This window comes from Baudoinia panamericana, assembly GCF_000338955.1.
Source record: "Baudoinia panamericana UAMH 10762 unplaced genomic scaffold BAUCOscaffold_7, whole genome shotgun sequence".
NCBI lineage: Eukaryota > Fungi > Ascomycota > Dothideomycetes > Mycosphaerellales > Teratosphaeriaceae > Baudoinia > Baudoinia panamericana.
Window position 1 is genome coordinate 1045659 of NW_006911263.1, and position 26122 is coordinate 1071780.

General features: G+C 55.4%; 12 protein-coding genes across 12 annotated transcripts; 6 read left to right on the plus strand and 6 right to left on the minus strand.

Moving 5' to 3' along the window:
- Window positions 1–3: 3 nt before the first annotated feature.
- Window positions 4–8043, minus strand: BAUCODRAFT_24971 (uncharacterized protein; the record flags this gene model as incomplete). Its single annotated transcript, XM_007678556.1, has 1 exon — window positions 4–8043. The coding sequence occupies one exon, from the start codon at window positions 8041–8043 to the stop codon at window positions 4–6; it is 8040 nt and encodes a 2679-aa protein (XP_007676746.1).
- A 338-nt stretch (window positions 8044–8381) lies between these two features.
- On the plus strand, window positions 8382–12697 carry BAUCODRAFT_24972 (uncharacterized protein; the record flags this gene model as incomplete). Its single annotated transcript, XM_007678557.1, has 2 exons — window positions 8382–8425; window positions 8506–12697. The coding sequence occupies 2 exons, from the start codon at window positions 8382–8384 to the stop codon at window positions 12695–12697; spliced, it is 4236 nt and encodes a 1411-aa protein (XP_007676747.1).
- A 449-nt stretch (window positions 12698–13146) lies between these two features.
- Window positions 13147–14663, minus strand: BAUCODRAFT_513759 (uncharacterized protein). Its single transcript, XM_007679086.1, has one exon. It carries the CDS (start codon window positions 14593–14595, stop codon window positions 13597–13599), a length of 999 nt encoding a protein of 332 aa, XP_007677276.1. The 5' UTR covers window positions 14596–14663; the 3' UTR covers window positions 13147–13596.
- A 235-nt stretch (window positions 14664–14898) lies between these two features.
- On the plus strand, window positions 14899–15524 carry BAUCODRAFT_71192 (uncharacterized protein; the record flags this gene model as incomplete). The annotated part of the gene is made up of 2 exons (XM_007678767.1): window positions 14899–14993; window positions 15047–15524. 2 exons carry the CDS (start codon window positions 14899–14901, stop codon window positions 15522–15524), a joined length of 573 nt encoding a protein of 190 aa, XP_007676957.1.
- A 6-nt stretch (window positions 15525–15530) lies between these two features.
- BAUCODRAFT_513648 (uncharacterized protein) lies at window positions 15531–15813 on the minus strand. Its single transcript, XM_007679087.1, has one exon. It carries the CDS (start codon window positions 15709–15711, stop codon window positions 15538–15540), a length of 174 nt encoding a protein of 57 aa, XP_007677277.1. The 5' UTR covers window positions 15712–15813; the 3' UTR covers window positions 15531–15537.
- A 102-nt stretch (window positions 15814–15915) lies between these two features.
- Window positions 15916–16904, minus strand: BAUCODRAFT_70978 (uncharacterized protein; the record flags this gene model as incomplete). The annotated part of the gene is made up of 3 exons (XM_007678747.1): window positions 15916–15976; window positions 16041–16477; window positions 16545–16904. 3 exons carry the CDS (start codon window positions 16902–16904, stop codon window positions 15916–15918), a joined length of 858 nt encoding a protein of 285 aa, XP_007676937.1.
- Window positions 16905–17259: 355 nt separating this feature from the next.
- On the plus strand, window positions 17260–18364 carry BAUCODRAFT_148853 (uncharacterized protein; the record flags this gene model as incomplete). Its single annotated transcript, XM_007679088.1, has 2 exons — window positions 17260–17314; window positions 17370–18364. The coding sequence occupies 2 exons, from the start codon at window positions 17260–17262 to the stop codon at window positions 18362–18364; spliced, it is 1050 nt and encodes a 349-aa protein (XP_007677278.1).
- Window positions 18365–18560: 196 nt separating this feature from the next.
- BAUCODRAFT_148854 (uncharacterized protein) lies at window positions 18561–19304 on the plus strand (the record flags this gene model as incomplete). The annotated part of the gene is made up of 1 exon (XM_007679089.1): window positions 18561–19304. The coding sequence occupies one exon, from the start codon at window positions 18561–18563 to the stop codon at window positions 19302–19304; it is 744 nt and encodes a 247-aa protein (XP_007677279.1).
- A 253-nt stretch (window positions 19305–19557) lies between these two features.
- On the plus strand, window positions 19558–20091 carry BAUCODRAFT_148855 (uncharacterized protein; the record flags this gene model as incomplete). Its single annotated transcript, XM_007679090.1, has 1 exon — window positions 19558–20091. The coding sequence occupies one exon, from the start codon at window positions 19558–19560 to the stop codon at window positions 20089–20091; it is 534 nt and encodes a 177-aa protein (XP_007677280.1).
- A 601-nt stretch (window positions 20092–20692) lies between these two features.
- On the plus strand, window positions 20693–22463 carry BAUCODRAFT_148856 (uncharacterized protein; the record flags this gene model as incomplete). The annotated part of the gene is made up of 3 exons (XM_007679091.1): window positions 20693–20780; window positions 20850–22229; window positions 22285–22463. The coding sequence occupies 3 exons, from the start codon at window positions 20693–20695 to the stop codon at window positions 22461–22463; spliced, it is 1647 nt and encodes a 548-aa protein (XP_007677281.1).
- Window positions 22421–23861, minus strand: BAUCODRAFT_513401 (uncharacterized protein). The gene is made up of 2 exons (XM_007679092.1): window positions 22696–23861; window positions 22421–22639 (listed from the first exon to the last, which is right to left on the minus strand). The coding sequence occupies exons 1-2, from the start codon at window positions 23441–23443 to the stop codon at window positions 22569–22571; spliced, it is 819 nt and encodes a 272-aa protein (XP_007677282.1). The 5' UTR covers window positions 23444–23861; the 3' UTR covers window positions 22421–22568.
- A 267-nt stretch (window positions 23862–24128) lies between these two features.
- BAUCODRAFT_34785 (uncharacterized protein) lies at window positions 24129–25691 on the minus strand. The gene is made up of 4 exons (XM_007678663.1): window positions 25626–25691; window positions 25544–25571; window positions 25468–25490; window positions 24129–25407 (listed from the first exon to the last, which is right to left on the minus strand). Exons 1-4 carry the CDS (start codon window positions 25629–25631, stop codon window positions 24586–24588), a joined length of 879 nt encoding a protein of 292 aa, XP_007676853.1. The 5' UTR covers window positions 25632–25691; the 3' UTR covers window positions 24129–24585.
- Between the last annotated feature and the right edge of the window lie 431 nt (window positions 25692–26122).

The following is a 26122-nucleotide window of genomic DNA, read 5'->3' on the forward strand; positions in this document are numbered from 1 at the left end:
ACCCTACTCAACAAAGCTCTTCTCGCCCAGATCAACCTTACCTACCGACATAACCTCACTCATGTCATCCCTCTCATCCGACGACAACCCCAGCCCACCGGCACCACCCTCCGCCTCCCTCCTCTCCTTCGCCTGACTGCTAAGCCTAAGCGCAATCCGCGTGAAGTACTCATTCATACTCCGCTTCGGCCCCGGTTGTAAGCTCGCTCCCGGTCCCGCCATATACTTATCGAACACCGCCTTGTCTTCCTGTACCACATCGAACACCGCCAAAAAGGCCGCCTCGGCCGCCAGTTTCACTGGGATCACGGGATCTCGCACGCTGGCGAAGATTGGCGGGACGAGGACGTCGAGGTGCGGACGGACGAGCTCGTTGTGCTCGCGGCTGATGGTACGGATGACTACGAGTGCTAAGCGACGTGTGTCGACTGGCCCGCCGGGTGGTAAGACTTGTGCCAATGCTTCGAAAAGAGGTTTGGTATGCTCGTAGCTCTTACTGCCTGCTTCCGCGAGGAGGTATTTGCCGGTAGCGAGCACGCAGTTGTCGGCGATGAACGGCTCACTGTTACCGACACCTTGAACGATGATTGCCCTCGTTATGTCATCTAGATGTTCCGTGAGCGCTTCTGGCGCTTCGAGCAGAACGGCGTTGAGCGCAAGCACAGATGAGTGGGTGAAGTGGCTCGTAAGTACTCGGCTTTTTATAAGTCCCACCGCAGCCTCCGCTGGCAGCACTTTGATTAGAGCGCCCAGCAACATCGCATGTGTAATGTTGAGAGCATCGTCACCGTCCGCAGTATCCGAGTCGATAAGTCCGAGAATAGACGTGCGAGACAACTCGCTCATGTTCGAGCCCGCCTTGCTTACGACCTCATACAGCGCTTTCAGCATCGCGTTCTTGACGCCCGCATCGGTCGTCTTCGCGCCGGTCACCAACTCGGCGATAAGCGGATCAATGCGAGGAGTCATCGTGATCAATGTGCCAAGCGCCCGAGCAGCTCTCGACCGCAAGACCTCACTCGAAGGGTCTGCAAGCGACTTGGCAAACGTACGCTGAAGCTGCGGTAGGAATGGTTTAAGGAATGTCGGAATCTTCTCGAGCAGGTTGTTGAGTGTAAGCAAGATTGCAGCCTTGAGCTCGGTTGAGCGCTCAGACACGACACGGATGAGCGGACCCGTAATCTGTGTCACGAACGGCCGAAGGCCTTCGGCAGACGTGCGGTCGATGAGGTCGGAGATTGCAAGCGCAGCCTGCGTCCTCTGCTCTGCCGAGCCGTTCATGAGACCTTGCAAGAAGATCGGCAAAACCGCGTTGATGCCCTTCGGTAGCGAGAAGCCGGGTAGGTTGTGTCCAGCAACACCGACCTGGTTGAGAGTCTGCCGAGTCGAGCTGACCAGTGATTCCATCTCCTCCTTGCGTAGCTTCTGTGTCAGCGCACTCAGAGCGGTCCACGCGGCCTTCACGACCTCTGTATCACTGTCGTCGAATGCAAGCAGGAGGACGCGGATCAAGTCTGGGTAGTATCGCGAATAGTCGACCTGCGCGGTTTCGAAGAACTTCGCGAGGTGCATATCGGCAGATGCTCGCTTGCGATGGTCGTCATGCTTGACCAGCACGAGCATGGCGCTCATCATCGTGTTGAGGCCGTCAAACTCATCGACAGAGATCAAGATGGTGTTAAAAGCCGCATCGAGCTCTGTCCGCAGGGCTTCGTCCTTTGCGCCCACGATGTTGTCCATGAGCGAATTGAGTATAGTTGGCAAGCGTCTCGTCATCGCCGAGCTTGCCACCTGTGCCAGTGATGCCAGTGCTCGAGCGTTGAAGGCGGAGATCGGAGGTGTAAGCAGGGTGGGCAGCAGGTTTGGTAGGATTACGTTAGACCTCGTCGCTTCTGTCAGCAGCGTAAGAAGTCCAGCCAGGGCATTCTCAGCTCCATCTTCAGACCGCAACAAACTGAGTAAATGCGGCAACACTTGTTCGATTGCACGCTTGCCAAATATCTTCTGCAGAGAGTCGAACGCTTCTGCAGCAGCTTCTCTGACATCCTCGTCGGAGTCAACAAGCGCAGTCCGCACGACGGAGAACAGCGTCTTTTCGTATTCCTCGAGCGATTCTGGAGCCGCGGAAGAGACGAGCTCACGCAACGCAATGCATATGCCTTGCCTTGCGTCGGTGTCAGTAGACGTCTCTAGGCCTTCCTCAAGCGTGGGCAGCAGACTCGCCAGCACGCCTTCTCCAGCTTTCCTGATAAGTTCGCCAAGAGCGTTACCAGCGATGACCTTGTGCTCCATGTTCGAGCTGGCTAAGCGTCTAATGAGCAGTTGCGTAAGCGTGGGAATGAGCTCGCGTAGTGTCCGCGGTGTCGACACCAGGGCTTTCCAGACCGTGATAGCAGCGGTGCGCACGAGGCCGGATGTATCACAGCGGCAGATATACAGCGCTGACAGTACCTTATCACGCTTTTCCTGGCCAAGCACCTCGAGCAGCGACTGCCCAGCTTCAACAGCATTCTCCTCCATGTCCTCAGCTTCCGTCTTCCCACTAATGCCTGTAAGATTGAACAGCAGATCGCCGACCAGCTCAACGGAGCTCAGTCGAATGCGGTAGCTATCGTCAGCCAATCCGCGCTCAAGCTCGGGCAGCAGAAGATCCACTGAGCGAGCTGCAAAGTTCTTCACAAGCAGACGACCAGCCCTCAACGCAGTCTCGCGGATCGATTCGACTTCATCTGCAAGCCCAGCCAAGATCGGCGGGATAATCCGCGCCAGATAATTCGCAAAGCTTTGCCCGAAACAGGCAGGCAAAAAGATGAATAGAGTCATGAAGCCTTCGCGTACAGAAGCCCTCGAGCTGGACACGTTCTGCAGGATGGTGGGCAGCGTCTCCTCCAAGCGACCAGTTCCAAGTCCGGCAAGCACTTCGCTGAGAGCCTGTGCGGAACCCAAACGGTCTCCGGCGCCCGTGTCTGATTTGAGAGTCTGCATGAGACTGGGGATAAGGTCGGGCAAGGCATCTTCGCCCAGCTTTTCGATCGTCGAGCCAAGCGCCTTCGACGCCGTGGCTCTTGTTGAAGGCACAGGGTCGACGATGGCAACACGCAGCCCAGCAACAAGGATCGGAAGGTGCGAGACCAAGTCTTTCCGCTCTGTAAGGTGCGCAAGACTGCCAATGATCTGCGCAGCTTTTCTCTTTGTGCCAGATCGCTCACCCAGACCTCGCTCGAGGATGCGGACTACGAGCGCTAGCGAGGGTGCATCCAGATAATGAAGGAAGTTGACCTTGATCAGAGCGTCCAATGCCTCGTCAGTGTACTTTGTCGGGTCACTGAGTGCTTTGAGTAGTATGTCCACTTGGCTCTTGACTTCGGGATTCGTGATGACGTCGCCGAAGCGTTGCAAGCTACGTTTAGCCGATGCTCTCACTTCTTTGTGCGTGTCGTTCAGCACTTCTGTGAGCGGCGGTATGATTTCAGGCAGGCTGACGGCGAGCTGTTGAGGATCAAGGTACGCCATTGCGCCAAGCGAGTCGCTCGCACCCTTCTTACTCCGCCATTGCGATTCGTCGAGGCCTTCGAGCAGCATTGGCAAGATCTGCTTAACACCATAAGAACTCAGTGAGGCGAAACACGTCTTGGCCGCGTCAAGGCATGCTTCCCGTACGTCAGTGCTGGTGTCGCCGAAACCCACGAGAAGCTGAGGTACGATCTGTATGATGTATGGCTCGAAGATCCGGCCGAGTAGTGAAGACAGAAGCTCATACGCCAAGTAGGCGCCCTGTCGTTCGTTCGGGTCTTTCTTATTCTCCGTTGCAGCTCTCAAAGTGGATAATAAGCGATTCTCTTTCAGCGCAGAAAGACCGCAGCCCTTAATGATACCAGCGAGGCCGTATGCGGCTCCGCGTCGCGCGGCGTACTTCTTCCCGTGGAGCGTTTCGTCCAGTGTCTGCTTGAGGTAACGGCTGGCCTCACCGCTAGAGGCACGAACAAGAGGTGGCAGACATTGGGCTACGGCGTACTGCACCGATTCTGACGGTGTGCTCAAGGTGGATAGTAGGCGGTCTACCACCTTTGGTATGCGTGCATCACCGCTCGGCAGATGGCGGGCAAGAGCACCGTAAAGGATTACCACGGCTTCGCTGACAAGGTCTTGCGACTGGCTGCTGCTTGCTAAGCTTCCTAGCGTGCTCTCACACAACTTCATTAGAGGCTCTACCTGCGTCTTGCCACGGGTGGTCACGACAGCAGTAGCCGCAGCCACCATGGCGTCGCGGACAGTAACGCTCTTGTCCGCAAGGGGCCCGCTCTCGATAATAAAGCGCATATAGGGTTCGAGCTCGTCGTCCGGGAATACACTAGCAAGCTCTTTGAAAGCCAGACCTACACCATGTCGGGTCTCCCACGGGTCTGAAAGGTCCTTCTTCATCGGCATGCCATAGCGGTCCAATTGTGGCATGCGTGGCTTCGCACACTCTGCGTACATTTGCTGAAGCCGATTCATGATATTGCCGAAGGATGAGGGGTGCTCTGTCAAGCAATCTGCAATCGAACGGGCTGCAGCTCGCCGAAGCTGCACGTCTTTCGACTCAAGGTACGGCAAGCACTGGTCTGCAGCATCTACGGTAACCTTGAGCTCGTTTTCTTCCCAGATGTCATGTGCAACGTCTCTGTGCTCATCCACATCATCGTGACAAGCGAGCCAGACCTCGACGTAGAATTCTCGTTCCGTGAGCTCCAGCTCGGCACTAATAGCCTGTAGGACAGCGCCTCTTACTGATGGGTCCTCGACGGTGACGCCTTTAACTACTGTATCCGTCTCAGAGCTTGTCATGCTTGGTGCCAAACACCTGCATAGGTCGGAGAAGCAATCCTTGATTTGTCGGAAATGCTGAGTATAGCGCTGCATGGCGGAAATGAGAGTGCGCAGTAGCTTCTGCCGCGGTATTCGGACGTCGCTGCACGCTTCTGTGTGGAAGGATAGAAACTCGATTGCAAGCACGATCTGCTCCCCGGCGTCTTCGGCAGCGGCTCGATCAACTCCGCCGTTTTCCAGGACAAGGAACACAAGGGCGAGAATGTAGCTCAATGTCACAGTGTCGAAGGGTCGTTGTTCGCCTAGGAAGCGAAGCCGATACAGTACTCTTGTCACCAGGTCGCCGAGAGGCTCAGCTAGAAGATTCTCCGGGAGCACAGTTACACCCGCACTACGCAGCGTCGCCACCCCTACGAAAGGTCGCATCGCACCCAGCCGGCTTGAAATCCTATGTGCACATTGTAAGTAGCCAAGTGAAGCGGCATCTCCGACGACAAGTCCTGCACCAGCCTCGATCACATCGAAGAGAAGCCTCACTGAAGGACCGAACCATTCCTCGGCTTCAGTGGGTGGGCCAGTCGTAAGTGCAATAACGATGCCAATACCACGCCTCAAGCGGGAATCGACGTCCGCAACGTGACTGCGTATGTTGGTCTCCTTCTGCAGTTGAGCTTTCACCTTGGCCTGCTCGTCAGCAGTCAGCTTCCGTGCTTGGCCTTTCTTCTGAGCTATCTGCGTCCTTAGTTCTTCTTCCCATTTTAGCGTATCGTAGTCTTTGGTGTTCTTGCTGATAGGTTGTGACTGCGTCTGCTTGGAGAGGACATCCACAAAAGCCGTACCCTCCGGTGTTCGGTAAATAGCGGCTTCTGTGGGACCGATATCGCTGAGTTGGGATGGATCAAGGTCGTGAGATATCTGTGCAACAATGAGTGGAGTCATCACATCTGGTGCCACAAACGCGAGCTCTGCAGCAGCACTAAACGCTGCCGCTTGGAACGCAGGAAGCGGCTTCCACGCGGAATGCTCGGTAACGGCGAGAATGTCGGCCACGCATTCATGGGGTGCCTCGAGCACCAATTGGCGAGGATCATTGCCGGTCTGCAGACAAAGCTCGATCCACGGAGCGCGCGGTACAAGCTGTGGTCTGCACAGCACGAGCAGTTTTCTTAGCTGCCTCCTACTGATGTCCTGAACAGAGTCTCGTGCTTCCGAAGAAGCGAACGATTGCGGTGGACAGATGGCTCGTACGGCACGATGGAGTGCTTCGCGACCAGTACCCGCAGCGACTGCAAGGCTGTCTTTAGAATCAAGCTGAACGTCCTCGCACCACCGCCAAAGTCCGTCAATGATGCTGCTTGATACATGCTGTGACTCCTCCATATACAGTTGTCGGAGCGCTCCCAAGGTTTCCTGGCGTACTTTTGCCGGGATGCTGAAGGCTGACACTATGTAAATGGTAGACAGAGCCCAGAGTGTGTTCTTGGGTTCACTGGCTGTGTGAACGGGCAGACTGCGGAAGGCGGCAAACAAGCCTCGTTCGAACCATGTCAAGTCGTCTTCGGTGGAAAGTTTAGTAAGAGCTCGAGGATTGAGCAGGAAAGACGGTTTCGGTTCGAGTGCCAACGATCGTTCGGCAATGCTCGCCTTTTTGACAATCGATGCGTTCTGCAGTGAAGACATCTTTGGTACAACGCCCAAGCAGACCGCTGTTATCGCGCAAGCCACAGACGCCTGGCCGGACTGAATCGCTAGCGTCGGGTTCGTAATCAGCTCGTTGAACACATCGATCATTTTGCCTATAGATGGCTCAAAGAGTGCAGCGGTGGCAGTGAGTTGCAAGACTTCTGCACCGAGGCTCCAGAGAGCCTGAGCCATGTGTAGCGCCCAGAGCCGCCGGACTGGCAAGCGTTTCTCTCCCAGACCATTAACGAAGGCTCCTCCGACCGTCTTGTCAACGGAAACGTTGTTGCGAAGGGCAAACGCAGCACCTTCGCAGATAGCTCGTATTTGCACGGACACGGCATGCTCATTCGTCTCCTTTGCCGCTATTGTGACTAAGCCCTGAGCGATTTTGCCGCAGGTATCAATGTTGTGCAACAAGGCTATTAGCATCTGTGCATGCAGCGCTCTTTGATCCGCAGATGGAAGCTTGTTTGTCCTCAGGGGTGTGAGGATGTCGTCCATAGCCTTTGAAAGAAGGGTGCTGTCGTGGCAACGGCTCGCGACTGCCTCGAAGGTCCGGATCGCGCCCTCACGAATTGTTTGGTTGGAGGACTTGATGTTCGAAAGCAGGGGCTTGAGCAGGTTGACAACAAGCACAGATGTCAGGTCGATAGAATCTGGAAGACTCAGGATGAGGGGCGACACAAGATCGTTCAAAGCGATCTCCGGCGCACGTAACAACGCCTTTTCTATCGGAGGTGCGAGAAGCTGTTCGACATCGTCCTTCGGAAGGAAAACAGCGAAGAAATCGTTGAGCGCTGTAGCGATCCACGGAGGAAGCTGTACCTTTGAGCCGAGTATCTCCCGAACATAAAACGCAGCATAGTCCTGTTTGCGTGCTTCAACGACATAGCTTCGATCCGGAAGTCGCCTACAGACGCCAGCAACAACCCCTAAAGGCAAAGCGTGCTCAGGAGACGGAGCCGACGTTTTCGCCGTCAACGAGGTAATGCAGTCGTCCAGAACTTCTGCGCCAAAGCTGGCTTTGGCTACAGTCCGGATCGCTCTTCGCGTGACCCTGAAGGCGGTAGCTGCCGTACTTGCCTTCGGATGCCCAGCAAGCAGAGTTTGTAGGGCATTGGTAAGTGCGCTGAGGACTCTGATGCCCCATGCGTCCCAGAGCGTCCTCCTTGCGGCTAGATGCTGAATCACTAAAGAACACCATCTTACTAGAACGAAGGCACTGGAGGGAGCGATGCCAGGCTTTCTTGCTTCAATCTCAAGCGCAGCGGCAAGCGCAGGTAGGGTCTCCGGTGAGCGTGGCGAGCTAACGATCGCGGAGAGGCACGTCTCGACGGCTTGACGTGACCGCGAGTCAACGTACAATGAATACGTGTCGACGAGGGTGGAAAGTATAGATCTGAGCTGCGGAGCCGGTACGCCTTCTTCAACTATGAGTCGATCATAGAGCGCTTGTAGTTCGGATACTCTTCGCTTCGTAGAGCTGGACAGTAGTACCCTTCGCAAGTCCAAGGCTTCGGTGTTGTTGGCAATCACGCCATTCGTGTCCATCGTGTAAAACTACCACGTGCCCCAGGATGTCTAATCGGCATGCATTTTATTCATTTCGCCGGATGGGAAGTTATTGTGTGGTGAATGTGACTCCACACATCGGGAACTTCCGCTGCCTCAAACTTTCGTATTCTTCGCGCAGCGCGACTTAAGCCTGCTCCTGCAGTTTGCGCAGGCGTAAACTATGTCGCTACCCGTACTCTGGACAAGCTAGATACATCGAAATATCATGGCAGGCGGGAAGAAGAAAAAGACCAAGCCAGCTGCCAACCCAGCCAGAGGGTTTGCCACGAAATCTCTACCTAAGGTATCAAACCACCAAACCGACGATTTCAAGGATGACCCGAGTACGACAGCATCGGGGGAAGCGACGCCAGGCAACGTATTGACGTCCGTCACGGATGATGTTGTTCGAAACGGCACTGCCGCCGAGAACGAGCCGCGAGAGCTGCACCTACTTAGCCCGGAAGAACTAGAGGAGCAGCTGGAGACGGCCGAACTCCAGCAATTTGTAGAACGCAACGCCGCCAAGATCCGGAAAGACTCTGCCAGGACAGCTTCACGACTCGAAACCGACAGGCGTCTCCTACGGAGCCAGGCGGAAGCTCTCACGACTAAAGAATGGCTCCCTGACGAACTGATGCAACAGCTTATTGAACTTACAGTTGCGGATTATGATGATAACATCGCCGCGCCTGTTCAGTCCAAAACTATAGCAGGTGATGAGCTGTTGTCAAAGGTTTGGGCACTCCGTATGTGTCTCTTAGCTCTTGATTTTCCACCAGAGCAGGTTAATAGTGCTCTCGGCGCGCTCCTCCAGAAGCCGCCCAGTCCAGAGGGCGATGGTCTGTTGTGGGGTCTTTCCTTTTCTTTGGATTGGCTAGCTATGCACAGTGGGAGTGGCGAGCTCTTCGATTATGACTATCACAGGCAGAGCGCTAAGCCTTCGGTTCTGCACGAGAGTGAAGATGAGCTGGCATCGCCAGTGCAATCTGTAAGGCCTCCGAAAGGTGCGAAGGCGCCCGGTGTGCCGCATTCTATCGATAGCAGCGAACCCGATGCAGTTGCTGGTGATATCGATGTCAGTGACGTAGGAAGTGATGTCGATCCGGAAGAGCTGTTGGCGACGCATCTTCGAACAAAAGCGAGGCTTTTCGAGCTTAACGAGGCATTAGTGGCCGGAGCGCCGTCGCAGAAGAGAAAGCCTACGAAGGGCGCAAAGTCTACAACACCGGCCGCTAAATCCAAGGGTGAACGAAAGCTGCTACAGAAACTTCGAAAAATAGAATCAGATCTGCTCTTCGATCTGCAAGAGGCTGAAGCTCGGTGGGAGGTCCGGCGGATAGAGCTGGTAAGGGAAGCGAGCGAGAGGAACCGACTACTGCTTGCAAAGGAATCGCACGCAGCTGAAAGCACGTCGAAGCCGCGTTACGACATGAACGGCACGTCAGCCGGTAGCGTCACCGACGAAGCAGAAAAGCTTGGCCTAGAGTTTTTGCAAACGTCCGAAGACACCGACGGAGACGGCCTGCTTAGCGGAATGTTCGATTCCTTACCCGGTATAACCCAAGATCCTGCGACAGCCGCCAATGGCGCGTTCCCTTCTTCGAACGTGAAGATTCGCGACTTTGGCCGACCGACCGGCATGAGTCCCAGACGTATCCTGGAAGAAGCTTGTCGAGCCCGAGATACAGGTGCGAAGCTTGTTTACACACTGGTCTCTCCGACCACATACGCAAGCCGACATTCTCTGCACATACGTTGGGCGAAAGATCAGGAGCTTGTCGAGGCGCCTTATTTGCGTGCGGTAGAAGTCAAGAGCAGACCTCGCGCAGCAATGTTCACGATGGTTGAAGAAGCCACCCCTGACGCGGCACAAAGCGAAGGCTACATAGCGACCATCGCGCTGTTCGTCATATTCGCAGGCTCACCGAAGGAGGAGAAAGCTCACTTACGATTGCCACCTGCGTTCCGCGACATGTGGGATGAGCTTGTTCGGTTAAAACATGAAGACCACAACGCAAACGACCGTGAAACGGTGAGGAGTCTTCGCGCATTGATCGAACAAATACCATCGCGGGATCAAGAAGATGACGACGAAGTCGTCTTCGACGCCGGTAACAGGATCCGCAGCGGTGGTGTCAGCGGCGTCTCTACACCAAGACCGGAGCATGGTGAAGTGCTCTCGTCAAAAACAGCTGCTGCCGAGGAGCTTAGAGGACTGTGGGCGCGCAAGTTATCAGCACCGACATACCAGCGCATGCTGTTCCAGCGCATGAACCTGCCCATCTTCCACTACAAGGCTGCCATCCTAGACGCAATCGTACGCAATCAGGTCATCATTCTGGTCTCGGAGACGGGTTCTGGAAAGTCAACCCAGCTGCCTGCATACATCCTGGAGCACGAGTTGTCTCAAGGACAGGCGTGCAAAGTGTACTGTACTGAGCCTAGGCGAATCTCTGCCATTTCCCTAGCCCAGCGTGTTAGCGAGGAGATGGGAGAGCATAAAGGTGATGTTGGCACCGCCCGCTCACTTGTCGGATACGCCATCCGCTTGGAGTCGCACACAGCAGCATCCACGCGCCTTGTCTATGCAACAACAGGGATCGTTCTCCGAATGCTTGAAAACGTGGACGGTCTTAAGGACGTCACGCATCTTGTGATTGATGAAGTTCACGAGCGAACCATTGATACTGACTTCTTGTTGATCATACTTCGGTCGCTCTTACAGCAGAGAAAAGACCTCAAAGTCGTCCTCATGAGCGCTACGGTCAATGCTCAACGGTTCTCGGAGTATCTCGACAGAGCGCCTATCATTGACGTACCGGGACGAACGTTTCCTGTTCAGGCAATGTTCCTTGAGGATGCTCTTGAGATGACTGATCACGTTAATGATAATGCCCGCAGCAGAGTTGAAGAAGATGAGACTGAGCATACTGATCCTGACGACGCCGAGAAGGGTGCCGGCCAACAGCAGCTCGTTGGATATAGCAAGCGCACTATCAACACGCTGGCCACCTATGATGAATATCGAATTGACTACGCTTTAATACTGAAGCTGCTGGAGAAGGTCGCATACGATCAGAACTACAAGCCGTTCAGCAAAGCCACGCTCGTGTTCTTACCAGGTATCGCCGAGATACGCCAGCTCAATGATATGCTTGTAGGCCATCCAGCATTCAGCCACGGCTGGAGGATCCACGCACTGCACTCAAGCTTCGCTAGCGAGGACCAGCAGGCTGCCTTCGAGGTTCCACCGAACGGGGTCAGGAAGATCGTGCTTGCCACGAACATTGCTGAGACGGGCATCACCATACCCGACGTCACTTGTGTGATTGATACGGGCAAACATAAGGAGATGCGCTTCGATGAGAAGCGGCAGATGTCCCGCTTGATACAGTCGTTCATTGCACGAGCGAACGCCAAACAGCGACGCGGACGAGCCGGCCGTGTTCAGGAAGGCATATGTTTCCACCTGTTCACGAAGTATCGGCACGATGAGCTGATGGCGGAAAGCCAAACTCCAGAGATGCTACGCCTATCACTGCAAGACCTTGTGATGCGGGTGAAGATTTGCAAGCTTGGCAATATCGAGGAAGCCTTGGGTCAGGCGCTTGATCCTCCGTCCAGCCGCAATGTCCGAAGAGCCATCGAAGCACTCATCGAAGTTGATGCCCTCACTGCGAACGAGGAGCTAACGTCTCTCGGGCAACAGCTGGCGAAACTCCCACTGGATGCACAACTTGGAAAGCTGGTGCTGCTAGGCAGCGCCTTCGGCTGTCTTGACTTTGCGCTGACCACGGCTGCAACCTTGACGTCGAAGTCGCCATTCTTGAGCCCTATGCATGCAAAGAAACAAGCAGATACCGTCCGTCTTGGCTTCAAACGAGGCGACTCGGACTTGCTCACCGTCTACCAGGCATACTGTGCGTGGCGCAAGACCTGCACAACCTCTGGAACGTCCGAGTATCACTTCTGCAACAAGAACTTCCTTAGCCCGCAAAACCTTGCGAATATCGAGGACTTAAAGGGCCAATTACTGACAGCTCTTGTGGATGCCGGCTTCGCCAACCTAGGCTCGGACGAGCGTGCCGCGCTGTCGAGGGTGCGGCCAGGCTCACGGCAGCGGAACTTTGTGGCTCTACCGGAAAAGTATCGGTCAGCAGAAGACGACGATGACCTGATCTCGGCCGTCGTCGCCTGGTCGTTCTATCCCAAGATCATCAAACGTGATGGTAAAGGATGGCGCAACATCGCCAACAATCAGTCCTTGGCGCTGCACCCTGCCTCTGTCAACAAGAGCTCGCTTGCTCCCGGTGTCAACCTCTTGTCGTTCTACAGCATTATGCAGAGTGCTTCGCGCTTCACAAACGCTCAGGAGACTACGCCTGCATCGGACTTTGCGCTCGTGCTGCTTGCGGGAGATGCTGCCTTCAACATGTACGCTGGTGTCATTGTCATCGATGGGAATCGCTTGAGGTACAAGGTCCGCAATTGGAAGACGATGCTCGTACTAAGGACGTTGCGGAAGAAGCTCAAGGAGATATTGGCCCGCTTGTTCAAGTATCCTGGCAAGGACTTGACCGGCAAGCACAAGCTTTGGAGGGACATTGTGACGAACGTCTTCGAGCAGCAGCGCAAGCTTCGTGTATAGCATTGTCTTGGACGTTTCAGCATCCACGTGGCATCTTTTTCGTAGCATTGGATAGCAACATCAATTCAATAACTCTCACGGCCAAAAGTCGTGTCTAAGTCTTCTGTGTCCAGATTCAGTGTCTCGCTTCCTGAACCTTGACTTCGCACGATCCGCTCCATCTCATTGCCGGCCATCAACCCCCCATACCGGGACTCATTCGAACACGATGGACGAGCACGATGGTGATGATATCGACCCTACCATCGCAGAGGCAATGGGGTTCGACCCTACCGTCGCAGAGGCAATGGGGTTTTCGGGCTTTGGCACACAGCCAGGCAAGAAACGTAAGCTCGAGAACGACACTTTTATAGACCCATCAGTGGCGAGAAATGAAGGTCAGAAACACAGCTCAGGCGCCAATAGCATGCCGATCAGCGTTCGGAATAAGGAGGCGCCAAAACAAGACGCAACAACTGCGTGTATCGCGGGTTCTTCAGCTCACGAGCCTCAAAGTGACGCAGCACGCCTGGAAGCACTCCGTCACGGCATCAAAAATGAACGCGGCGATATGGTTTATTTCCTTCCCAGCTTCATCGAAGACCCGTGGAAAGTTTTAGCGCCCAGATGAGGTCGCCGAGGTCGAGTGTAACTTTTACCGTTTCGAAAACGAGCAAGTCCGGCACAGCCGCCGTTTGCGTCTGATTCACCATCCTGCCAACAGGCCCTTTGCTCTCGAGTTGAAGCTTTTCTGGCACGAGAACTCCTCGAGTGGTGTCGAGCACTCTTTCGAGCAGCATTCGCCGAGTGGGAATGATAACAACCTCGACAACGGTCAAAGGGACCGAAAAGCCTTCACGTAAGGCTGTATGTATGAAGCACCCTCCGTAGCTGAGGACGCGACATGTGAGGAAGTTGCTTCAGGTCGTACCATAAGTCGATACAGCCGCTCCGACACCTTCCGGACTTGGCTTCGCCGCGCAGACATCGGGCGCAAACCCAAACTCCTGTATCAGATAGTCTCTCGTCGTAGGTCCGATTGTAGCGATCCGAGTCGTCATCGGTCCTGCAAGTGCTTCTCGTCTGGCCTCGCTGTACTTGCCCGACTTCTCATCCAGCCAGCCAAGAGCCATAAGCATAGCCTCACACCCCTGCGGTGAAAAGACAACCACCCATTGCTCCTTCACATGCGCCTTCTTCGCAGATCGAAGTAATCGCGTAAAGTCTTCCTCAAAGGTGGCCATCTCGCCAGTTTCGTACACTACGAGTTCTAACACAGGCGTCCGTTCCGCCTCAGACAAGCGCTCGGATTGCAGCGTTCGCGGAATGATGTCCCGTCGTTGTTCGCCAACTAAAAAGAGTAGTGGTAGGGGCTTGCCGTTGAGGTGCGTGACGTCCTGAGATAGGGTCTTCCGATGCTGCAGAATGAAATCCGCCAACGCCTCGCCATTGCCGGTCTCCTCACCGAGCACCGGACAAGGCAGCCCCATAGACGTCACGCCTCGTGCCGTTGCAGGACCAACAACATACAGCGGCATCTGCTTGTCGAAAAGCGCTCCGAGCTTCGACGGGTCAAGACGAGCAGTTACAGATCCGAAAGCATCAACCGCTCGTTGCGAGGTAAATATTATTCCGCCATACTTCTTGGCTGGGTTGTTTGTCGCTTTCCGTAGTTTCGCTTCGTCGGCTGCACTGCCGCCGGCAAAAGCATATCGCTCCGCCGAGCGTCGGAGAGTTCGCAGTGCATCGTCTCGGAACATGTGCTCGAGAACCGGCATAAACAGGGGTCTGTACCGGCCATTGTTGAGTTGCTCGAAGTGTTCTTCGTAACTGTCGGATGGTGATGATTTGGTTTTGAGCAAGTACACCGGGATCTGGTTGGTGCTCAGCTGTTCCAAGCTCGCTGTGACATTGTCCATTGCGCTTCGGTCATTGTTGACGGTCTAGTCTGTTGAGCTACGTCGAGCAAGCTAATATCAAGATTGTCAAGACAGACAGCACCTCGGCAACATCCGCCGCCACCTTTCACTTCGTTCACTTCAAGCGGCAGCGAACGCACTGATCACCCGTTTCGTGACTTGGGTGGGTCTGCATTTGTCAGACGATGGCGAACAATGCCACTGACGGAGTTCGACTTTCCTATCCTCCAGCATTTCTTTTGTACGGTAGAAAGTAGAACAGGTTTGCCGGCGCAGCCGCTGGAAGCGACGCCCGAACAGATAATGAAGGCGGAGGGACAGCAACAGACGCAGCAGGACGATGATTCGAGACCTAAACAGTTGCCGAAGGGCGTGGTACTTGGACCTGACGGGAAGCCGTACGTCGATCCGCGGATATACTAGGTCATGGAGATGTGCTAAAGAGATGTAGATGCCGCTCCTGCACCTCCTTCGCATCCTGGGCCGCCATGACCAAGCAGCAGCAGCAGCCGCCCACCAGCAAGCCCACCACGATCGCAACCCCACAACCACCCGCCCAATCCGTAACAGCCCTCCAACCTCCCCAAGACTGCCCACCAGACGTCGAACAACTAGGCCGCTCATCCTGGACCCTCCTCCACTCGATGGCAGCCACCTACCCCGAGCGACCCACTGCAAACCAGCAAACAGAAACGAAGCAATTCCTCACCCTCTTCAGCAGAATGTATCCCTGCTGGGTCTGCGCGGACGACTTCCGGACGTGGATGACGCAGGGGAATGAGCCGAGGGTTAGCAATCGGGATGAGTTCGGGAGGTGGATGTGTGAGGCGCATAATGCGGTTAACGTTAAGTTGGGGAAGGAGTCGTTTGATTGTAACCGGTGGGAGGAGCGGTGGCGGACGGGGTGGAGGGATGGGAGGTGTGAGTGATGGGCTTGTGGTGCTAAGGGGGTTGTGTTATTGTAGCGTGGCGTTGGCGGGGCGTTTGCGCGGTTGAAGTGAATCTCTGCTCCATTTGCGCGAGCTGAATGAGTTGGGATCGACATGACCGCCCCTTCAGAGGCGAGGCTGCGCTTACCGCAATCTGTATAACGATTCTTCTCTCGAGGCAGTCCATCGCAGCTGGTCTAGATCATGGGCCTCATTAAGACGATTGGGCAAGAAGCTAATAATTCACATCCGAACCACTAAACTACAGTGTGTAGCTGCAGTAGCTACGAGGCGGACGAACGAACGCCTCCCATACTGATCCGCTCTTGCTCCGTCGCTTGATGCATATACTACAAACGAAGTTCGCCTTCGTTCTCCACGATCATCGTTGTTACACCAGCTGCGAAGTGACATTACTGAACTCGCCCTTCTCCAGCTTGTACTTCCAGAACCTAGGCAAAAGTCAGTCAGTAAGCATCTTCCCCTGAACAGACACAGTCGTGCCGCAAGACTTACAGCGGATTCGTATCATTAAACCCATGCCTCACCCACCCCTCCTCCTTGATATGATACAGATTCACGAAACCACCCGAGTAAGCATCCCGATGCGTCGCAGCAAGAATACTCCTCCGTCCCAACTCCAACGCCTCATCCTCTTCCATATCATACTTGTACTCCGCGTCCAGCACTCCATACGCGAAAGTCTGACCGGAACCCACACAGAACAGATTCCCGGCTAATCGAGTTCCGTCATTGTCGACGTAGTAGAGCGCGGGACCTTCCATGGGTGTGACGCCGGCGCACATGGTGCCCATGGACAGACCCATGCCTTTGTAGGAGTAGACGAGGTTGGCGAGGATTTTGGAGGCGGCGGCGACGGAGATGCGGCGTTTGTGGCGGAGTTCGTGCAGGCGGCATTGCATGCCTAGGTAGGCTAGCCAGTATTGGCAGTCCTATAACACACCCATAGGATCAGTATGTATGGCAGGCAAGTCTTGTTTGGAAGGGTGTGAGTCTTACAGCAGCACCACCAGCCATAGTCCCCAACAAACAACTATTGATCTCTATCACCTTCTTCACCGTCTGACTCGCAATCCAGTTCCCGGCTGTCGCTCGCGAGTCGGTGGCAACAATGATGCCGCCTTTGAAGCGGAAGGCGAGGGTGGTGGTACCGTGGGCGAGCTTAATAGGGACGTTCGGGTTGGCGTGGTCGTCGGTCATGGCGCGTAGCCAGGAAGCCGTGCTTGCGATAGGAGGGAGGGCGAAGTTGAGGGAGAGGGAGGGGGCGACATCGAGGGCGAGTTGTTTCTGGGTGTCGTTGTCTGAGTGGCCTTCGTGTTGGTATGCGGGTTGGCTGTACCGCGAGACCAAGGCGTTCATCGTGACTGTTACTCACGCAGCGGGAGGAGTAGAAGATGTCGTCGGTTAGTCAGGCTGTACGTCGTTACTGCCGCTGCCGGAGGGTGAGTGATGAGATGTATAAGCTGTCTTCACTCGGGCTTGTGTGTTCGCGTGCTGCAGGCGTCAAGCTGCAGCGTCACCCAGCTAGCTGCGGCGGAGAGACACTTTGATTGGTTGCTCATCAATATACGCTAGCGAACGTTGCTCAGTGCTTGTGAATCCGCCAAATCAAAGTTCCAAGGACGCCGACATCAAATCAATGACTTCCTGTAAAGGATTAAGTGCGTATGTGTGGTAAATCCATCAACACCGCCATATATCAGAGCGCAGAACGATGGCTGCTCAAGCGATGCATAACTATGGCTTCCTCCCCGAGCAGTCACAGGAAGGTGAGCATACCATGTCCATCACGCAGCATTAGAAATTCCTCACTAATGATTATAGACGCCCTCCACGCCACCCGCCTCCTCGCGGTCGAAGAACGGCCCTTCCAACGCGTGACCAAGTCCTTACTCGGCAAAGACTCCCTCCTCCGCAAACTCCCCATTCACCTCCCCTCCTCACCACTAAACGAGGGAGATGAACAATCCGAGGTCGATCCTGCGTCAGAACCCTTCCGCCTCCAAGCCTTCCGCGAAGAGATTCTCCTCGACTTTGCCGCGCTCGAAAGCAGCATCCTCCGCATCCAACTCCTGCAATCGTCCAACCAACGCGAGCGCGAACGTTACGCCGCTGAAAAAGCCAAGATTCTCGACACTGCCCAGGCGGTCCGCGAGAACACTGTCGAGCTTCGCGCGCAACTAGAGGAAGCGCAGAAAGTTCTGGAGCGGAGGAAGGGCTATGATGAGCTTGCGGCGAAGATCTTGGATGACAAGAAGCTCAAGAGTCGCGAGGAGTGTGCGGCGGAGATTGAGGGGTTGGAGAAGGAGATTGAGGAGTTGAGGGTTGAGAGTTCGGAGGTGGAGGTCACGTGGGCGGGGAGGAGGGAGGGGTTTGAGAGGGTGGTGGGCGAGGGGGAGGCGTTGGTGAGGGTGATCAAAGGGGTCAAGGATGAACCCGAACAGGAACATGCGGATGGGGATGTGGATGAGAGTATGGAAGATGGGGATGGGGACGATGCGACGAGGGGCGAGAGCAGTAGGTTGGGCACGCCGACGCCTGCGGGTGGACGCACGCCGATGATGCATGCGGAGGGCGGGGAGACGCCGATGCAGGAGCAAGAAGACGAGACCCACGCTGATGCTTCGAAAGCGCCGACGAACAAATTCTTGGACGTTGAAGATGCGATGCGGGCCGGAAGCCGGACTGCTTCTCCCTCAAGAAGAGCTAAGGAGTCGGATGTGGAGATGGTTGAACCCGAGCAGGTGCCGCCGCCGAAGAACTCCGTCGGTATGGAGGCTTCGGTGCAGCAGGTCGCGGATGCTATGGACGAGACCTGAGCGCCTACGAGTACACCTCAGCACGAGGGCGTAGGATCGAGCATCGGGCGCCCTACGCTTTCTTGTCCGAGAGCTGTATACTCCGCTTTCAAAAGCTTGCGAGGAGCAGCTACATATACCGTCGAGGGCCGCTCACGCTCCGCAGCACCACAACCTGCTGCAGACCTCGATACGGCACCGGCTCTCTGGCAGCATCATGTGTAACCTCCGGGCTACCTTGGCACCACATACCGGCCGCACTGGCGCAACGGGTCCCTCAGCACCTGGAGAACCCGAAGGAACCTACCCGGACTGCGTGCCACCAGACCCTCTCTCCCGTGGAGCCTACGTCTACACATCCTCCCATCTTCATCCAGTCATCTTAAACCATAGCCTCCGAGTGTACCTCTTCGCTAGAAACCTTGCGATCCGCGAACTTACTCCCATCTCGCCCCCTCTCCTCTTCGTAGCTTGTCTCTACCACGACATGGGGACGGCAGAGCCACATGACGGCGCCCAACGATTTGAGGTCGAGGGCGCAGATGCGGCGGTGGAGTACCTGCAGTCTCACTCTCACTCTCACTCCCACGACTCCGACGACGACGATGCGATCACCGACGAGCAAATCCACGATGTCTGGGTAGCAATCGCCTGCCACACCTCCGCCGGAATCGCGGAGCGAATTTCACCGCTCGCGCGGTTGGTGAGGTTGGGGGTGTTGATGGATTTCAAGAAGGGCAGTGCGCTGGCGCTGACGGAGGCAGGGGAGGTGGAGGAGCATGAGGCGGCGCTCGAGCGGGGCGAGATCGAGATGATCTTGAGCGTGGCTGTTGTGGAACAGGCTTTGCGGAGGCCGGGGGAGGAGCAGATAGTGAAGGCTCCGCCTGCCAGTTGGCCGGGTGTGTTGGTTAGATCCAAACTGGAGAACCCGGGGTGGGAGGGGATCAATAAGGCCTTTTGAGTCGGTCAATGGCTGTACGGTCCTAGCCGAGGATGCGCCCGGTGTTGTGTGGTGAGTAGCCGATTTTCGCGGTGACTGGAGGATAGTATAACCGCCGCACTGAAGCGTGGCATGGTGCATAACCTGCTTGACTGGAGGGCAGTGATGGCGGCTCGACTGCTTGGACACTTATTATCCAGTTGCGTACTCGATCAGGCATTGACACAGTATGTCGACACTAATATGAAACAACATCATCACCATCAGCCCCGCAATGGAAGCGACCTCCAGCAACCTGGCGTCACCCATGGACGCAGCCCGCACCTCTCCGCCAATTATAATATATCATACGGACCAGCCTGCTACGGACCAGCCTTTCAGCCGCTTGCTAAGCCGAGAACTCCGCAACATGATTTGGGCACCCGTCGTAGTGAATCACAACGGCAAAACAAACAGCGATCTTACAACAGTCCTTGTAGGGACAGACGCCAACACCCCTGTCCGCCTTCGGCGCGCAATCGTCGCACAACCCCCCATCACTCTCGCCTGCCGGCAAACTCGTGAGGAAGCCCTACCCATCTTCTACAACGTGAATGCCTTTATCTGGGCGCTATCGGCGAGAGATGTTTGTTACTCGTTCGAGAAGGAGGAGACCAAGCTATCCATCGTCGTGCAGTGGCTCAAAGCGCTGACGGAGAGGGAGAGGCGGTGGCTGAGGCGGGTTGTGTTGCAATGGCAGTCAGGGCAGATGTTGGCTGTGGGCTTGGCGAAGCATGAGGTTATGGAGTTGTCGGGCCGGGGGTGGTGAAAATGGAGAAGGTTTGAATGGAAGAAACGAGCTTGGCGGACGATTGGTGGGCTTGTGACTACCAGTCCATGGATGGCTTTCATCGCAAGCGGCTGTGCGCCGTCTGTGGTGCTGACGCTGAACGAGTGGCCGGGAAGCTGTGTCGATCACATCGACAGCGGGTCGCAAGCTAGAGAAGGATGCTGACTTGCGCCTTGTAACGCAACTGTTGATCATGTCGAAGGCGCCTGGGAACACAGTCATGGTACTGGAGTACGGCTCACAGAGGCTATCTCATGATGCATGCATTTGCCGCATCTGGCAGCCTTTGCGACTATGGGAATTTCCATTTCACCACCTTTAGACTTCCAACCATTGATCCTTCACGACCAGAGGAGGATGGGGTCCTATTCTGCGCGCAAGGTCTTTAGTCACAAGCTTTGTCAGGCGCCATTGTATCATGCCGTTGCCCTCAATACCTGGTACTCGTGCAAAGGCGTTCATGCTCCCGTCCGATTGCCCTCGTTCAAGCCTTTTGATCCCAGTCATCCCACACTCGTGAAGAGCGCCTCATTGATAACACAGTCTGACAACCGGGTGTGGTCAGTCTGTAGCCGTCATCATGGTCAACACGACAGTATGGGCCGCCGCTTACAACGTGCTCCGAGCAAACAACATGACAACCATCTTCGGCAATCCTGGTAGCACCGGTGAGTCTACCACGCGAAATACACTAGCAGAAGACATGCCTTGCTGACCCAAGTTGTTGCTACGCAAAGAGCAGCCCTTCCTCAAGAACTTCCCACCCGATTTCAACTACATCCTAGGCGTCCAAGAAGCCTCCGTAGTCGGCATGGCCGACGGCTTCAGCCAAGCAACCATGAACCCAACCCTCGTAGTCCTGCACACGGCCGCGGGCACCGGTAACGGCATGGGCAACATCATGACCGCCTTTACTAACAAGTCTCCACTCGTCATCATTGCCGGCCAGCAGGCAGCCGAAATGGTGATTGGTGATCCGTATCTGACCAACCGTGATCCGACGCTCCTGCCGATGCTGTGGGTCAAGTGGGCGTACGAGGTTACTTCGCCTGGTCAGGTGCCCGAAGCGATTATCAGAGCGATTGCAACAGCTAGTCAACCGCCTGCTGGGCCGGTGTATCTTGTCGTACCGTTGGATTTCTGGAGTGCGCAGGTTGATGAGGAGTACGACACACGGAGGTTCAGTACGGTGGTTGCACCGGACCCGGCACGAGTCGCTGACTTTGCCGGTCGCATCTCGAAAGCTGGTAAGATCGCTCTAGTATACGGCGAGGAGGTCGACATAAGTCTTGCCTGGAGCGAGGGCGTTGCGCTTGCCGAGCTGCTACAGGCACCCGTGTATTGGGCTCCGCTCGCATCACGCGCATCGTTTCCGTTCGACCACCCGCTGTACAGAGGCTCCCTGGCTCTTGGTCAAGGTCCGATCGCCGAACAACTTGCAAGCTATGATCTCGTGCTTGCGGTGGGTACGGAGGTTTTCAGGTACTATCCGTGGGCTCCTGGCCCTGTTCTTGCGAACCGTACGAAGCTCCTGCAGACCACCAACAGCCCACATGATGCTGCCGCAGCGCGGGTGGGTGACAGTATCCTGACCGATGCAAAGCTGTTCTTGCAGTCTGTCGTTCCGTTGATCCGCAATAATACGAGGCCGATTGCAGCAGCCAGCCAGATGCCAACGACATCGCAGGCAGCGGCATCAACTTCGTCAGCGGGTCTGTTTTCCCAGCCTTCGGCGTCGAGCAATAGCTCTCTGATGAGCTCTGCCGAGGCCTTCAAAGCAATCGCAATGGGACGTAAAGCGTCGGATATTCTCTTCCAGGAGTCTCCCTCAAACGTAGCAGACCTGCTGACCGCCTGGCCGATTGTCGAGCAATTTACCTACTTTTCGTACGCTAGTGGCGGACTTGGCTGGGCTCTTCCCGCGTCCATCGGCTTCGCTCTGGCGCAAACGAACAGGACAACCTTCGCTGTTGTCGGAGATGGAAGTCTGCAATACTCGATCCAGAGCTTCTGGACGGCCGTGCAGCATAGAGCGAACGTGATCATCCTCGTTCCTCGGAATGGCGAGTACGCCATCTTGAAAGAGTTCGCTGTCCAAGAGGAGACACCCGGCTGTCGTAAGTACCACATCCTTCCCCTCCCGACAAGAGTGTTGTGCTGATTTCTGTACAGCGGGCCTCGATATACCTGCCATCAGCAATACAATGATTGCCGAGGGCTACGGTATGCAGACCTTCCGTGCAGACACTCCAGCAGACTTGTTTAACACAGTGGAGATGGCTCGCCAAGTCGTTGGACCTGTGCTCATCGAATTCGCAATCAGTCCCGCATACGGAGCACTCCCAGCGTAGTCGAAGGAGAAGCAAGGCTCTTCCCTACAGTGAGAGTGGAGCTACAGCGTCATATGCTTGCCCGCACATAGTTGCTTCCTTCAGCGTGCTGCAGATTCAAGGAAATCAGAACTCCTCTGTCAGATAATCGGTATCCTTCTCCGCGTGAAAGGTGCTCAGTCCGGTACTCCACGGCTCTGCTCAGTGATTAGCATACCACCTAGCAAGCACAATGAGTAGAGTCGGAACCTACCAGAACTCTCACTTTCTGTCCTCTCCGCACCAGGGCGGGCGACGGCAGAGTCCGCGCGGTCTCGCAACGTGGTAACGGTATCTCGCCTCGGGTTAGTGTGTGGGAGATCGATGGTGCTCTCCTTCCGGCTCCAAACGCGATGATGATGGTGATGCGAACTGCTATGCGTACTGCTGTGCGTCGGGGCGCGGGAAAGGGAGAGACTGCTGTTGCTGCTCGTATGTCCGCTCGCATTGCTGTCAAAGCCAGGCGGAAAGAGATTGAGATCGAAGTTCTCTTTCTCTTCCGCCACGTACTCGTTGATTACATTGAGCTTGTGCAGAACCTCAGATGGGATGGCCTTCCCTCGATGCGTCGAAACGTGATCGAGGAATAGGTTGGTCCCGTTCCACACCATTCCCTCAGCATGGCCTTGCGAGTAAATGCAGATAGGACATTGGTAGTGGTACTGCTTGCCCGAGACCGAGGCTTGCATGACGTGACTTTTCGCCAGGAAAGACCAGCGGCACTGCAAGCCCAGCTGCTCGTCCTTCATGACGACCTTCCAGACAAAGTCGACAGAAACGTGGCCTTGAAATAGGCAGCCTTTGGTGGAGCAGATGTAAGTGCTCACGCCGGAAGTGGAGAATGAGTCGTGATATTCGGTGCGCTTCTTGAGCGCGCCTCTGCGGTCGCCATGCTGGAGCTTTATGGCTGATGGGCAGAAGCCGAGGTAGTCGTTGTCTTTGGAAGGGGCTGGGAACTCCATCTTTGTCCTATCGTAATATCATGATCGTGTGGACACGGTGGTAGGTTATGTTTCGCAATGGCCTGGAACCATGTGGGTAGTCAGCAACCGAAGAAGCGGAGGCATGGTCGTGTGACGGCGTCTTAATGGGGGTTCTTTCGGAAGCGCTTGTAGTGGCGCGTCGCGTCGAACGCCCCTCTATCCAAACCTTCTAGCATCGGATGCATCGATGACAATATCGGTGTTAGCGACAAGATATCATGGACGACGACATCCAAGACATCCTCAATTCTGTCTCTGCACCATCGATCGATCCTCGTACCCTTGACTTGCAAGCACTCACGCGAGCATGGGTCAACGAACGAGCGGCGCCAGAGCTGCTGCCATACCCGACTGCCCTTGTGGATCGAGTGACGGATCGAGTGAAAAGACAAGTAGGTCATGTTGGTTAGAAGACGTTGGACTCTGTATGCTGACCGCATCAGGGGTAGATTGAAGCGATCGAAGAGATGACCGGCACAATGGACCCTAAAGCCAACTTCACTCTCATTATCCTGCAGACAGAACTAGAGCGCTTCAAGTTCCTGGTGCGCTCCTTCCTGCGAGCACGAATAGCGAAGGTAGAACCTCCCTCCCTGCACCATCTCACGTCTGTGCTTGCTCACAGTTTCTCTAAGATCGACAAATACCCCCACCACTACCGTAATAACCAGCCCACCATCCTCTCGCACCTGGAACAGCAGTACCTACAATCCCACCAAGCTCTTCTGTCTTACCACTACCACGCTTCTTTCCTCTCCACCTTCCCCACCAACCTGCAGAAGCTCGACGACACAGCGGGCGGAGTCAGCATGGTCGATCAACCGGACGAGGATACGGCTGTGTTCTGCCGGGTGCTGAGAAACGCAGGCGAGGTTGTGGTACAGGGCGAGCAAGGGGCGGGTGTGGTGGAGTTGAAGAGGGGTGATGTGTGGGTGTTGAGGTGGAAGGATGTGAGAGATGGGGTGAGAAGGGGGGATGTGGAGTTGATATGATACCCGTTCTATTCATGATTCGTGCAAGCAGACCTCGCTTGTGTGTTCATCGCTGTTTCCAAGTCTTTCGTCACATGTCACACCGTCTAGTGGTTGTTCGCAGATCATTCGAGGTTGAGCAGCACAAGCTTAGTGCCCCTTCAACCACGCCAGCATCTGCCCAAACGCTTCCTTCTGCGCCTCCACAATCTTCGCATCTGCATAATCGCCCAGCACCGCAAACCCATGCGGCACACCCTCGTACACCCTCACCTCATGCTTTAGCCCTTTGCTCTCCATCGCCTTCTTACCCTCATCCCTCACGTGATCTAGGAACAATGGATCATCCTTTACAGCCACCACACACATTGGCACACTCACACCTTCCAAATCCTCTTTGCCGATCAACGTCCCATGCGCGATCGCACCACACTTGATCCTTGGGCCCTGCTTCACCATTCCCTCCTCCGCCTCAGCTTCCGGCGCTCGCTGGCCCGCAGCAACATCCCGATGCAACTCGGCGCCGAGGAGAAGGACGTACTTGGCTCCGAAACAGTAGCCGACTGCATAGATCCCGTCGCCGTTGGCCACAGCGTCCGCAAACTCCTCCTTAACCGCATCAAGCACTTTCATTAATATAGGTAGCACTTTCTCCGGCGTGTGTCGCGCAAGCCACATATCGATTGTGAAGGACTTGGCTACGGTGGCCATACCCAACTTTACCTGCTCAATTAGGCTTGGGTTCTCGTCCGCGGCTACAGAAGTGGTGGTGGTGGGCGCGGCGTCTCCGCCGAACTGATCTGGCATGACAACGACATAGCCTTCGGAAGCATATTTGTCCGCTTGGAGTTGGTTGTTAGTGCTATGGACGCCGGTGCCGCCTGTGAGGAGTAGGAGGAGCCTGGCGGGTGAGTGTGGGTAGTCGGCGGGTTTGGTGATGTAGGTGTCTACGTCGTGGAATTTCGTGATTTCCTGGACTGTTGTTCAGCTGGTGTGGACATGCTTATTCTCACGATTCGGTTGTGTACGTACGCCTGAAGGTGTTTGGCCGGCCGCTGCAAGCCTCGTCAGCCTGCGCCGCTTTCAGTTGGCATGTGATCAGGCGTACGAGTTGGTCTGTCCGTCGTGCAATGCTCCTATACCATGTTTAGTCTGTGAAAACCAACGGCTGCGCCTTTTGGCAAGCTTACGCCCATGCTTGCAGCGCCTTGGTCTGGCTTGCTGTCGCCTGAAATGCCACTCTGACCTTCTGCCTCCATCTCCACCTCCCGTACGTCGCTTTCTGGCGCCCTTGTGGCCACTTCGTCATCAGCCATGTCGACGGGGTATTGTTTGGTAATGTGAGTATCAGCGAGCTCCACCAGCTTGCCGTCTTCACGTGCAACCCAGGAAGCTGCAAGCGGCTCGGGCCACCCGGCCGGCTGTGTGCCTCTGCCGCAGTTTATACTTTTCCAAAAACCGATAACCAAGAACCTACTGCGGTTATGCCTTGCATAGGCCATTAGGCTTATCCGCATCGTATGACGGCCGTTGACGTATCGTCTAGCGGTCCCGTCGCATCATGTTCACCTCAATTCCAGTGAGCAAACTCTACATAGCTCTGCTAACGGTGTTCACGTCAGACAGAAGCGTTGAACTCCCTCATGTAAGCACAACCGAAGCTGTGATGTCGCTCATTGCTCAAGCC